This window comes from Neoarius graeffei, chromosome 16 (genome assembly GCF_027579695.1).
Source record: "Neoarius graeffei isolate fNeoGra1 chromosome 16, fNeoGra1.pri, whole genome shotgun sequence".
In the NCBI taxonomy this organism is placed as follows: domain Eukaryota; kingdom Metazoa; phylum Chordata; class Actinopteri; order Siluriformes; family Ariidae; genus Neoarius; species Neoarius graeffei.
Genome location: NC_083584.1, coordinates 2,377,116 through 2,391,560, shown reverse-complemented (window position 1 = coordinate 2,391,560; position 14,445 = coordinate 2,377,116). Strand labels below are relative to the sequence as shown.

Genomic DNA, 14,445 nt, shown 5'->3' with positions numbered 1-14,445 from the left:
TCTGAGGTTGTAGACCCAGCAGAGACTCTCAGACTGAAGCTGTTGTAGTAGTCCAGAATGAGGTCTCTGAACTTGCCTGGAATATGGTGCCGGCGCAGTGCCTCTTCGACCAGTTTATGAGGTATGGACCCATAGGCATTTGTGAGGTCCAACCACAGCACCACAAGGTCCCCCTTGTTCTTCTGGGCTTCCCTGATCAGCTGGGTGACCACGCCTGCATGCTCCAGACACCCCGGTACCTTTGGGATCCCTCCTTTTTGGACCGAGGTATCAATGTAGGAATTCCTCAGGAGGTAGTCAGTCAGGCGCCTTGCAACAATGCTGAAGAATATATTTCCCTCAACACTGAGCAGCAAGATGGTTCTGAACTGATCAATGGTCTTCAACTCTTCCTCCTTTGGAATCCACACCCCTTCTGCAAATGGCCACTGTTGGGCTACTTTTCCCCTCCTCCAGATCACCTTTAGGATCCTCCAGAGCCTGTGGAGTAACTTCGGGCAGTTCTTATATACACTATGGCACTACTGACAAAGCTCCCCTCTGCCCCCAAATCAATAAAAGCAGATAAGACTGAGTGGAGGACCCTACCCTGAGTAGGAGTGGGATGGTAAAGGATTTAGAACTGAATTTTCTCACTGCACTTGTGGAGCTTACAGGCCTCTCTCTGTTGGGGTCTCTCAGGCTGATCGTATGGGACATTGCTGGATGCTATGCTCAGGGCTCCCACAATAGAAACATAACCCCTCCTTGCGCTGCCTAGCACATTTGATGCAGGTCAGACGGGTGCGTGAGACCTCCATGGGTGAGCCATCCTCTATAGACTGGGCAGATTTGGTGTTGAAGTGGATAGATGGTCGGTGCTTTAACAATTGGTCAAGTCGAATAGCTAAGTCAATGAGGGAGTCCAGAGTGAGGTTCTCATCTCTACAAGCCAGCTCACTAACAATCTCTGGACATAGGCCTTGGTGAAAGACCGCTTACAGCGCCGGATCGTTCCACCCACTAGCAGCTGCTAGTGTCCTGAATTCCAAGGCATATTTAGCAATACTTCTGGAGCCTTGGGAACTGGCAAGAAGACTCTCTCCAACCTCTATCCCTTCTGGTTCATGATCAAACACCCTTTTAAACACGGTGAGGAATTGTTCATAGGACTTGGTTTGCTCGTGCCCCTTATTCCAAACTGCGGTGGCCCAGCAAAGTGCTTTGCCCGAGAGAAAAGATATAAATTTTGCAATCTTGTGCTCCTCTGATAAATGTGGCATGGTGGAAAAATGCATTGAACATTGCAGTAAAAAAACCCTTACATGCGATGACGTCTCCAGCAAACTTCTCTGGAGTGGGGAGTTGAAGCACTGGGCTAGGCTTGGAGCATGCTAGGAGAGCCTGCGGTATCACAAATGTGAGCTGCGTGATCCGAGTGTTGAAGTTGGCAAGCATCTATTGATGTTCTCCTAGCAAACGCCCCTGCATGTTTAGAGCAGTCTGTTTAGGACCCTCCGCTACATCCATTACAGCAAAGTATCCTGTGAGAGTGCAGGCACTTACTGATGTATATGCGGAGGAAGCAGATCAGCAGACTACCAACAAAGCCAAAACATGTGACTGAAATCGGTGTCGGTAAACTAGGGAGGGTCAGGCGAACGGCGAACAACGTGATGTGGAAAAGACAGAGTGAAAAAGGGGAGGAAATAGCAAAAGGTCAGGAAATGCTAGAGACAGTCAGAAAAGATACAAGGCTCGGTATGTACTGAAATGGCAGGACAATACTTCTCACTGGAGTGGTGTGAATGAGTGGCTTAAATAGCGGAAGCGGTGATTAAGGAAATGCGTGACAGCTGTAGTTCAGTAGGCTGGGGACAGAGGGCGATGTGTGTCATGGGAGTTGTAGTCCTAAGTGTTTGTAGTCTGCTCCTTCACACCAGGATTACTGACACAGGTGATTATTTTAAAAAATTTATTTCAATCTTCAAAAGTGGCACGCAAAATGTACAGTGGATATAAAAAGTGTACACACCCCATTAAAATGATAGGATTTTCTAATGTAAAAAAATGAGACCATGATAAATAATTTCAGAACTTTTCCCACCTTTAATGTGACCTATAACCTGTACAATTCAACTGAAAAACAAACAAATCTGTTCGGGGGAAAAAAAAAAAAAATAAAAAACGTACAATAAGCTGGTTGCATAAGTGTGCACACCCTGAAACTAATACTTTGTTGAAGCACCTTTTGATTTAATTACAGCATTCAGTCTTTTTGGGTCGGAGTCTATCAGCCTCCCACATCTAGACTTGACAATATTTGCCCACTCTTCCTTGCAAAAGCGCTTCAAATCTGTCAGATTGTGAGGGCATCTCTTGTGCACAGCCCTCTTCAGGTCACCACACAGATTTTCAATTGGATTTAGGCCTGGGCTCTGGCTGGGCCATTCCAAAACTTTTTTTTGGGTCATTGTTGTGCTGAAAGATGAAATTCCTCTTAATCGTCAGCTTTCTAGCAGACACCTGAAGGTTTTGGGCCAAAATTGACTGGTATTTAGAACTGTTCATAATTCCCTCCACCTTGACTAAAGCTCCTGTTCCAGCTGAAGAAAAACAACCCCAAAACATGATGCTGCCACCACCATGCTTCATCATGGGTATGGTGTTCTTTTGGTGATGTGCAGTGTTGTTTTTGCGCCAAACATACCTTTTGGAATTGTAGCCAAAAAGTTCAACCTTGGTTTCATCAGACCATAACACATTTTCCCACACGCTTTTGGGAGAGTTGATGTATCCATCCATGCATCCATCCATTATCTGTAGCCGCTTATCCTGCTCTACAGGGTCACAGGCAACCTGGAGCCTATCCCAACTGACTATTGGCGAGAGGCAGGGTACACCCTGGACAAGTCACCGCAGGGCTGACAGAGACAAACAACCATTCACACCTATGGTCAATTTAGAGCCACCAATTAGCCTAACCTGCATGTCTTTGGACTGTGGGGGAAACCGGAGGAAACCCACGAAGACAACATGCAAACTCCACACAGAAAGGCCCTTGTTGGCCGCTGAGCTCGAACCCAGGACCTTCTTGCTGTGAGGCAACAGCGCTAACCACTACACCACCGTGCTGCCCAGAGTTGATGTATTTTTTTGCAAAATTTAGCTGGGCCTGGATGCTTTTCTTTGACCCTACCCCATAGTCCAGACATATGGAGAATACGGGAGATTGTTGTCACATGTAGTACACAACCAGTACTTGCCAGAAATTCCTGCAGCTCCTTCAGTGTTGCTGTAGGCCTCTCAGCAGCCTCCCTGACCAGTTTTTGTCTTGTCTTTTCATCAATTTTGGAGGGATGTCCAGTTCTCGGTAATGTCACTGTTGTCCCATATTTTCTCCACTTCTTGATGACTGTCTTCACTGTGCTCCATGGTATATCTAATCCCATGGAAAAATTTTTGTACCCTTCTCCTGACGACTGATACCTTTCAACAATGAGATCCCTTTGATGCTTTGTAAGCTCTCTGTGAACCCTGGCTTTTGCTGGAGGATGTAACTGAGTAAATGTCTGAACTTTATTTGGGGTTAATCAGAGTCATTTTAATTGATGGTAGGTGTGAACCCAAAAGACTGAATGCTGTAATTAAATCAAAAGGTGCTTCAACAGAGTATTAGTTTTAGGGTGTGCACACTTATGCAATCAGCTTATTGTACGTTTTTAATTTTATATGTTTTTCCCCCTAAGAGATTTGTTTGTTTTTCAATTGAATTGTACAGGTTATAGGTCACATTAAAGATGGGAAAAGTTTTGAAATTATTTATCATGGTCTAATTTTTTTTACATCAGAAAAACCTATCATTTTAACGGGGTGTGTACACTTTTTATATCCACAGTAATAATGGTGTGGTGCAGACTTGTGCCTCTTATCTACGCCAAGTCACGTAAAATACTTTGTTTTGAAATCGATAAAATAAATCACAATTCCACTTGACCTATGAATAGTTATAGACCAAACTTCGAAGCATTTTTAGTGCTTTTAGGAACAGCATTTTCTTTCATAATCTGTAATTCTTCCTCACTTATGGTGACAGTGATTGGACGCCATTTTGCCGAGTCGCTCGAGGTGATTTTTGAGAAATAGTCCAAATTTCTCAACCAATCAGCATGCACGATTTCCTATAATCACCTCTGTATTTATACTGGAAGTGTATATATTTCTGTAAATCTGTTTTGTGATAATGTCCATTGTTAAAATTGTTACACAAATACAATAAATCTGACATGAAATCGGCACAGTGGTGTAGTGGTTAGCACGGTCGCCTCACAGCAAGGTTCTGGGTTCAAGCCCAGTGACTGGCGAGGGCCTTTCTGTGTGGAGTTTGCATGTTCTCCCCGTGTCTGCATGGGTTTCCTCCGGGTGCTCTGGTTTCCCCCACAGTCCAAAGACATGCAGTTAGGTTAATATGGGACGGCCTTGGGCTGAGGTGCCCTTGAGCGAGGCATCGAACTCCCAGCTGCTCCCCGGGCGCTGTTAGCATGGCTGCCCACTGCTCTGGGTGGGTGTGTGTTCACTGCTTCAGATGGGTTAAATGCAGAGAGGAAATTTCACAAGTGTGTGATGAATCAAGTTGTGCTTTCTTTCTAAATCAAGAGAAACGCTGAAATGTTGACTTCACTCACACCGAGACAAATAATTAAATATACAATAATTTTACTGTTATAATCAAATAGACAAACTTTAATTAAACATCATTTACAGCCATCTCACTGTGCTGATATTTAGTGTTCACTGTTGCTGAGCTCTACTTTTAGATGAAGTGTATTATTAGGTGATGAAACACTGGTGCTTATACACAGTGACCTGTGAGGAAAGTCACCTCACGGTGGGAACTTAAGATAAATCAGTGACAGAGTCACAGTAAGGTTTATTTAAGTAAGGTGCATTTTAAACATCTTGTGGACTTTTGGATCGTGTTTACACTAAAAACAGCTCTAACTTTGCCAAACGACAAAGGAGTCAGCACATCCTCATCCGCCATTTCCCCACAACCACAACTTCCGGCTCCTCTGTCGTAAATACGCGAAGAAAAGGCGCGTGCACTTTTGCCTCTCGGTTATAGCACTATCTTTGTAATAGAAACTACACTTTCCATAAAGCTCCACTGTACGGTGTGGCTAAATGGAATGCTGATTAGCACTCCAAGTCACTATAGAAGACATTGGCGATATTGCTTTCATGATTAACGTTTATTCCGCCATCGTTTTTAAGTAGTTAAATAGGTATCGCGAAGCTAATCCGTGTGTCTGACCGAGCTAACAGGCTAACTTCCCCAGCACCGCACGGCGCGTGTACACAGCCACAGCACCCGGATGAGAGGGCGGGACCTGATTGGTCCACTCACTGCTGATAGCTCGGTTGCTAAAATCTCATCTCATCTCATTATCTGTAGCCGCTTTATCCTGTTCTACAGGGTCGCAGGCAAGCTGGAGCCTATCCCAGCTGACTACGGGTGAAAGGCGGGGTTCACCCTGGACAAGTCGCCAGGTCATCACAGGGCTGACACATAGACACAGACAACCATTCACACTCACATTCACACCTACGCTCAATTTAGAGTCACCAGTTAACCTAACCTGCATGTCTTTGGACTGTGGGGGAAACCGGAGCACCCGGAGGAAACCCACGCGGACACGGGGAGAACATGCAAACTCCGCACAGAAAGGCCCTCGCCGGCCCCGGGGCTCGAACCCAGGACCTTCTTGCTGTGAGGCGACAGCGCTAACCACTACACCACCGTGCCGCCCCGGTTGCTAAAATGGTCAACAAAATGAGTTACAATTTTTTTTTACGTTTTCTATAAAAAATATTAAAACGTAAGATGTTATTTTACACACACTAATCTAATAACGACGATTCAGGTTCATAAAGGAAGCTCCCTTCATGGACAATCCACTTCCGGTGTGAGTGATGCCGCCATTGTCTCCCTCAGGGCTGAAGGGAAAATGGCGGCCGCGGTCACCATCCAGGATACAAACACGCCAGCAGCACTGATTCTATAAACTTCTCACAGAGTCTTTATTAACAAAAGTTCAGGACAGGGTTGTCCAATCAGTTCTGCTTTTGTTTTTAAATGCAATAGAAGTGGTGTTTTTTAAAATTACATTAAAAAAAATTTACACTCCAGATTAATCCTAAACTTTACCCATATCTGACAAAAATCTAAATTTATCTCATCTCATTATCTGTAGCCACTTTATCCTTCTACAGGGTTGCAGGCGAGCTGGATCCTATCCCAGCTGACTACGGGTGAAAGGCGGGGTTCACCCTGGACAAGTCGCCAGGTCATCACAGGGCTGACACATAGACACAGACAACCATTCACACTCACATTCACACCTACGCTCAATATATACCCTGTCCACACTAGGGATTTTGTACCGATACGAAACTACTTTCGTACCGCAACACCTGTCCACATAGCAACTATACCCCCAGATAGCAAAAGGGCGTTGATTCGACGGGGAATCATCGGCATGTTCTTCGACCATACGCCGTCGAATCATCGTGGATCACCGGCGTTGATTCAGCACCGCTTTGCTCATACGAGTTTGCGTTGAAACGACGTTGAAAAGTGGCTGGTGGCCGACAGAGAATAGACCCCCTTTCACCCTTTATTCAACTACGGATTTCGGTCGATTTATAGTTGAATTTTCGGCGATGATTCATCCAACTTTACTTCCTGTTTTATGTACAACAGGAAGGCTACAAATTAAGCAAAACAGGCTAAATTAAACTAGCTAACAAAGCATCGGGGCTCTTGCCTAGGATGAACACACACATGCATACTTCAACCATGAAAGTGAAACTTAATTTATATCAATGTGCGTAGGCTACGGCCTGTTTAATGTACAACAGGATATAAAAATGCATGCAACAATGCACCTCTCCTAATGTTTGTCAAGCTATCTAATGAGGCATAACTTTTAACATTTATAAGGAGCAGAACACACTTGAACAAGTTCTTAGAAACATTTTATGATTTATTTATAATTTATAATTGTGGCCTATTCCTCCTGCGGCGCAGACACCTGTACATGGAAACAGAAAAACATAACCAAAATTAATTTGATGCAGCATTGATAAAGAAAGTCAGCAGTAGGCTATGGGTTTCTAAATGCCACCCTACCTCATTATTTGGACATGGGGAAAAACTATATTTAAAATCCAAAGAGGGATGGAGGGAGGAAAATTAAAACAAAAGAAAGAAATGAAATATAGAGTAGAGAATATTTGATAAAATTAAGGATGTTTTTATTCAGTAAACATTTAAAAAAAATGTTCTACAACACTCTAGCCTAGTGACTTACCAGTAACAAAATAGACTTGAAGTATTCAGATCCGCTCTGCATAAAGCAGCTAAATCCTCTCTCTGTCTCCCGGCAGAAAGCTCCTTGGTTTGCTTGTGTCTCAGTCACAGCTGGTATTCTGTAGAAAGACTTCTTTTCACCTTTCCCATCAGCTTTGTTAGAACCCTAACACAGCACAAAAGTTTACCATTGTAGGTTTATGATGAACCAAGTGCCTCGTGGGTTCACAGACCGCGCGCTGCCGTTATTTCCCCCAAATCACGAGTTTGTTGGTCTTCCAATGTGGCGCAGGGTTTGTTTACTTCCGGTTTCTGGTGACGTCAGTGAAAGGGGTCTAATGGGGGCATTACCGCCACCCACTGGATTGGGGTGTAAAGCAGTCTGAACAAAACGTGTAAACATAAACATAGGAGAAATGAACCCGTTTTTCTAACTCGTCCTCACTTAGTCTACTTTTCTTTTTTGATTAGTCTGGATTTGATATTGTAAATTTAAATGTGAATCAATGTATATTCATCGGACATGAACAAATGAATAAATCTTGAGTAATCTTGAGGGGCGTGTGTGTCTGGGGCGCGGTGTCGCGGGGGGGATCGAACGAACCCTCCAATCCCCCCTGGCTACGGGCCAGAATTAGTTGCTCATCCTACCAATGTTGAAAACTGGCCGGCAAAAGTGACGATGGTTCAACATCGTATATTCGACCTTCTCTGATGGTTGACAGATCAACCTTTACCCACGGTGATTCAACAGTGATAAATCGACCTTCTCCGACGGCGGAGAAATCGACGTTTCACGGCGCCGTTTCAGCGTTGATTTTCTGACTTACGACGGAAACCGACCATTCTGACCAAGAATCGGCGCCGTTTCAACGTCCCTCTGCTATCTGGGCCGGTACTGTAGCGGTATAACTGTATCGGTACGAAACCCACAAATGTATGGGTTTCGTACCGGTACAGTATCGGTACTGTAGCGCTTCACTGTAGTGTGGACAGATGAAGCTATTCTGTATCGATACAAATATAATGCGCATGCCAAAATGAAATGACCATGGAGCTACATGGAGCAAAGAAAGGGGGGGAGGGGAAAAGAGGGAGGAAGAAAGGAGGAAGAGGGGAAAAGGGAGAGAAGGTGAGGGGGGAGAAAGGGAGATTCGTTTTCTTTGTTTCTTTCTCAACTGCCTCGCGTTTTATACGATTTGACTGAATAAATGACCACCAGAAATACAGACTGTACATTGAGAACAAAAAGCACACACACGTTGTTTCATCCGCCATATTCTCGGAAGGAAGTTACTCGGTAACCACGGAAACATTTCGCACACGCGCATTTCAACTACTGTGAAAGAAAACCGCAAACATTTCTCGCTAGTGTGGACAGATGCACTAAACTGTACCGGTATACTTTGTATCGATACAGTTATACCACTATTGTACCGGTATAAGTGTGAACACAGCATTAGAGTCACCAGTTAACCTAACCTGCATGTCTTTGGACTGTGGGGGAAACCGGAGCACCCGGAGGAAACCCACATGGACACGGGGAGAACATGCAAACTCCACACAGAAAGGCCCTCGCTAGCCATGGGGCTCGAACCCACAACCTTCTTACTGTGAGGCGACAGCACTAACCACTACACCACCATGCTGCCCCTTTTACTTAAGTTATTGAACTTATTTAAATTCATTTTATTTTTATTTATTCTTTTTTCAGACGATTTTATCTTCTATTTTTAGACATGTTTACTACTTCTTGATTCAGGAGCTTGGTAGCAAATTTTAATTTCCCTCCGGGGATTAATAAAGTGATTCTGATAAAATAATTGCTAGTGTGTATGAAAAAGGCTTTGGATGGAATGTCTTAGCTATTGGACAAAATGGTCATTGGATGAAGTGTCCTGATCCCCTTGTCTCCTCTCTGTACTAAGCCTCAGAGTTTCCTCTTTCTGAATCACGGACAGAATCCTAAAAAATCGGAACATGCCACGGTCACTGTTGTGACCACAACCAGATACAGCACAGAGATAAGGCAGAGCTAAAAGAACACTTAAAGCAGTGGAAAAACAAAGAGAGTTGTGCACATGTGACTATGTTTTGTATGGAATGTTGCTTGATCCCACATTTGTATTTCCACCAACATCCAGGTTTCTATTTTGCTTTGACGTTACTTGCAAGTCAAGGAGATAGATATAGATAAATCCCATGCAGACTGATTCATGAATAAACCTTACTTGCATGGATGGATGGACTTTATCCCTGAGGGTAAATGTGGGAAATTTGTTTTCAGCCTCATGTTCAGTGGTGATTACAAACTGCAGCTTTAATAGAGTCCAGTGTGAGGCGATGCACAGTGTGTTTGATCCTGAGGGCCACCGAGAAGAAGAGAAGAAGAGAGCGCTTTGTGAGTGCGTGTTGTTGTGTGTCATTACGGTACAAGCCCATAGAGGGTGTGTGTGTGTACAGAAAGGAAAGGCATCACCGTGTTGTTTCTCCTCTCCTGATTCTCCATCTCTCCTGGAGGAGGATGAGCTCAGTGCTGATTTTGTTCCCGGTGGAGGAGAGAAGATGAACGGCTCTCTCTATATCTCTTTTTTCCAGGGCCAGCTGGAGTCGGTGCTGGAGCAGGTGGTGCAGCTCGCAGTCACCGAGATCACAGGCACTGTGGGGGCCAGTCTGGGCTCCATGCTGCTGGAAACGGCCCGGAAGGAGCAGGAGAACCAGCGGCTCAGAGCCGCCGTGCAGTGCCCGAGCCGCGGCGAGAGAGAGAGCGCGGAGCCCCCCGCCGCCCCCAGACCCGCCGCCGGAGCCCCCAGACCCGCCGCCGGGGCCCCCAGACCCGCCGCCGGGGCCCCCAGACCCGCCGCCGCTCAGCCCGACTCTCACCGCCAGGAGCACAAGAGCCGAGCTGTGGGTAAGAAAAGCGGCGGAAGTGCGGAGTTGTGTTTCATCTGCAGCCCGGGCCGAGTGTGTGTGAGAGAGAAAGTGTGAGAGTGTGTGTGTGAGACAGTGTGTGAGTGTGAGAGAGAGAGAGAGAGAGAGTGTGTGAAAGTGTGTGTGTGTGTGTGAGAGAGAGAGAGAGAGAGAGAGAGAGTGAAAGTGTGTGTGTGAGAGTGTGTGTGAGAGAGATACTTTTTGACTTTTAAGCCACCTTTAATTCTGCCATTGTTCCATGTATGGTTTTTTTCCACAAGAAATAAAAACATTAAATAATGGAGAAAATTAAAAGGTACATAAAGTCATTACTAAAAAAACATCAAAATCAGTCCATAAAAACACCTTTTCTGTTAAAACATTCTTACACACAATTGTACATTAAAAATTAAAAGTTGAGAGTTAGTGCACCGTCCTCTTCGAGTGAACATAAAACCTGTCTAAAACCCCACAGATCTAGAAAAGTGTCCAGAATATTGGGTAGTGTGTAAAAGGCATGCTTTACCTTCAAACGAGATGCAGCCAAACCTTTTCAGGCTCTGAACCGCATCAGTCCATCCCAGGCCCAGCATCTGATTCTTTCTGGTCTTCCAGATTGCGAGTTTTGCAGTTCCCATTAAAAAATTAATTAAAACCTTAGTCTGTCTTTTCCTGACTGTGTATTTCGGCCCAAAGACAAACAAAGGGACGGAAAATTTCTCCCCGAGGTGTTCCACCCACTCTCTCAATGTCTTAAATAGGCCCGCTAGCTGAGGACAAAGAGACACCAAGTGTTCTAGGGTTTCTTGTTGGTGACAGAAGGGACAGTCCTCCCCAGTGCTGGGATCCAGGTGAGCCCTGTGTCTGTTTGTGGCTATCGCTCTGTGTATGATCCTCCACTGGAGGTCAGCCGTCCATTTCTCGATGGGCGGCTTGTACAAAATCCTCCAGCAGCCTTTAGGGGTGCGTTCTGGAGCAAAAACCTGGGCCCACCTCGACTCCCTGACTTCGACCAAAGAGCAGAAGTTCAGTACCTTTACGCAGGTGTAGTAGAGCTGCTTCTTCCTGCATGAGCTGAAGTTGCCCAGCATCGGTGTTTTCAGAGACAGAAGCAGCCCTCTCTCTTCTCGCCGCTCTTCAGTCGCAGGTCTGACGCTTAGTTCAGGAAAGATGTACTCATGGTCCTCGTGCCAAAGGTCAACCAAGGTACAATCCTGGGCGTACACCCTAAGGGTTACAGACAGGGATTGCCAGACCTCATCCACTATCTTCTTTAGCACCCTGGAAGACCTGATGCCGATGACTCCACCAAGCCTCCCTGGAGATGTTCTTATAAGGTGGCCCAGTTTGATGATACCAGCCTCGATGAACTTGATGTGGAAGAAAGCATGCCAGATGTTAAGAGGTCATTGTGTAACAGTGGCTCCTCGAAGATCCACAAACCAGGTCTGAGGTCCGTGTGGTTTTGAGACTCCTCCATGCATCAAGCACGGAGTTGTAGAAGGGTGTTATTCCGGTCAGGTCAACTTTGGAGGTCTTTAGGAGAAACAGCTGTTTACCCAGTCTTAGCCGGCCAGCCTTTCTCAGGAGCAGCTGAGCAGACGCCAGCCAGCAATAACCGCAGCCATAAAGTAGCCTCTGTGCTGTTTGCAGTCTGAAGGCAGCAATTCTTGCTGGAATGTCCATGAGGCCTTGTCCTCCCTCAGCTACAGGGAGATATAGAACCGGTGCCCTCAGCCAATGCTGACCTGACCAGAAGAAGTTCACCAGGAGCCGCTGTATGTCCTTCACGAGGCCTGGTGGTGGCACTAAGACGATCAGTCTGTGCCAAAGAGAAGAGGCGACCAGGTTATTGGCTATCAGAACTCTAGCCCTGTAGGACAGCTGGGGAAGCAACCATTTCCATTTAGACAACTTGGCTCTCACCTTCTCCAGCACTCCCTCCCAGTTCTGTTTTTGGAAGTCCTCGCACCCCAAGTACACTCCCAGAACTCTGATGCATCTTTTTTCCCATTTAAGTTTCCCGGGTAGTTCAGGGACGTCTCCTGGGCTCCACTGGCCTATTAGACATGCTTCGCATTTGTCCCAGTTAACTTTAGTGGAGGAGGCCTTTTCATACACAGTCAGGCTTTCGTTAAGTTGTTGTATATCTCTCCGATCCTGTATAAAAACATTAACATCATCTGCATAAGCTGAGACGGCCACAGAGCGGTTCTGAGCCAGCTCAGGGAGACCCAGGCCCTGTAACCTGCTCCTCAGCCTACACAGAAGAGGTTCAATAACAATGCTGTAGAGCTGGCCTGAGATGGGGCAGCCCTGTTTGATTCCTCTTTTAACTGGCACAGGGCAGCTCAACCCTCCCCCCACCTTTTATTAAACAGCAGGCTTCATTATACAGTAATTTGACCCAGGATAAAAACCTCCCCCCGATTCCAAAAGCCTACAAGGTGGAGAAGAGAAAACCATGATCCACACAATCAAACGCCTTTTCTTGGTCAATAGATAAAATGCCAACATTAATATTATACAAATTGCAAACATCAAATATATCCCTTATTAAAAATAGATTATCGTACATTGACCTGCCTGGAATGCAAGAAGACTGTTCTGCACCAATAAATAAATCAATAAAATGTTTTAATCTATTTGATAAAACCTTGGAGAGGATCTTATAGTCCGTACATAAAAGAGCTACAGGTCTCCAGTTCTTTAAAAGAGCTAGGTCTCCCTTCTTGGGCAGCAGTGAAAGGACTGCTCGCCTACAGGAAGCCGGAAGGCTCCCTTTTTTAAAACACTCTCTAAAAATGGCCAAAAGGTCCCGTCCCAGTATCGTCCGGAAGTGTTTAAAAAAGTCCGAAGGAAGACCATCTAGTCCCGGAGCCTTGCCTGGTGCCATCTGGGACACCGCAGCAGTCAGCTCATCTAAAACGATTTCTGCGTTCAGAGTGTTCTGGTCTTCTAAGCTCAGTTGAGGAAGCCCTTGCAGTAGCTCTGCAGCACAGTCCATGTCACAGCTGCCGGCGCTGAACAGATCTGTATAAAACTCCACTGCGAGCTTCCTCATCTCGGCTGGGTCTGTAGTGATGTTTCCATCAGAACGATGAAGACAGACCATTTGTTTCCTCTGAACAGCAGATTTCTCCAGGTTAAAAAAGAAAGAAGTTGGTGCATCCATGTCTTGGAGTCTAGTAAACCTTACTTGGACTAGTGCTCCTTTAGCTCTGTCCTGCAGAAGGGAATTTAGTTCCTGCCTTTTAAAAATTAGCCCATCATTTTTTGGTTGATCAGCTTGTGAGGTAAAAAAATGTTTTTCCAAATCTCTTATTTCCTCTTCCAGTTTCTGGACAGTTCTCTGGATCTTGGCTGCGGAATTAAGAGTACTGCTGCAGGGATCCCAGACGTCTGCTATTTAGCGGAATTCTGCTATTTTTCTAGCCAAAGTGGTGGTGTTTTTTTTTTTTTTTTTAATCTCTTGTATATCCGTTAAAAATGTTTGTTTAAGTAAAATGCTCGGAAGTTAAATTGATGTAAATACCGTGAGACTGTACGCGATACAACGAGAAAACAATATGGCTGCGCCCATTTGCTAGAAAATGTGTTTTAACTCCGTTCGTGCTTTTGTTTCTAATGCGTTGAACTTGATTCAGTATGTCGTGGAAAAAAGATATCCTCCATAAAAGAGATAGCAGAACAGTGTCTGGGTTAGAAGAAGTATATTCTTCAAAGCTACATTTTCATCTAATTTTTATAAATAACAATTTTATTTTTTGCCACTTATGTCATTGATTACAAAATGTGGCATCAAATAGATACACATTATTGTTAAATTCTGTTGCTTTTCTATGTTAAATCTATGTAAAAAATGTGTTCTATAGCATCTTTAAATGTTAAAATCCCAACAGCTTCGGGGGCTTGCAGCGCCCTTGACCCCTGCTGATAGTTTCTTACATTCCTCTATTTTTTTCAATTACTGCTGGGATCCCTGCTGCTGGCAAAACACTCTAAGGCTACATCCACACGACAACGGCAACGAGATGTTATTTTTTAAAAATATATCGCATCCAAATGGGCAACAATCAGTAAAATATCAGGTCCATATGGCAACGCAACGCTTGCTGAAAACGATGCAATACACATGCCACACCTCTAGGGGCGCTGTAAGACGGTCCCTTCGGAGACACCAG

At 45.0% G+C, this 14,445-nt stretch overlaps 1 protein-coding gene across 1 annotated transcript in view; it reads left to right on the top strand.

Annotated features, from left to right (window-relative positions):
* Positions 1 to 9,020: 9,020 nt before the first annotated feature.
* The window catches only part of si:dkeyp-113d7.10 (uncharacterized), a 41,186-nt gene continuing 35,761 nt past the window's right edge, over positions 9,021 to 14,445 (top strand). The window contains exon 1 of the mRNA XM_060942298.1: positions 9,021 to 10,262. Within this exon, the coding sequence (XP_060798281.1) occupies positions 9,587 to 10,262 (676 nt within the window). The 5' untranslated portion in view covers positions 9,021 to 9,586. The remainder of the gene's footprint in view (positions 10,263 to 14,445) is intronic.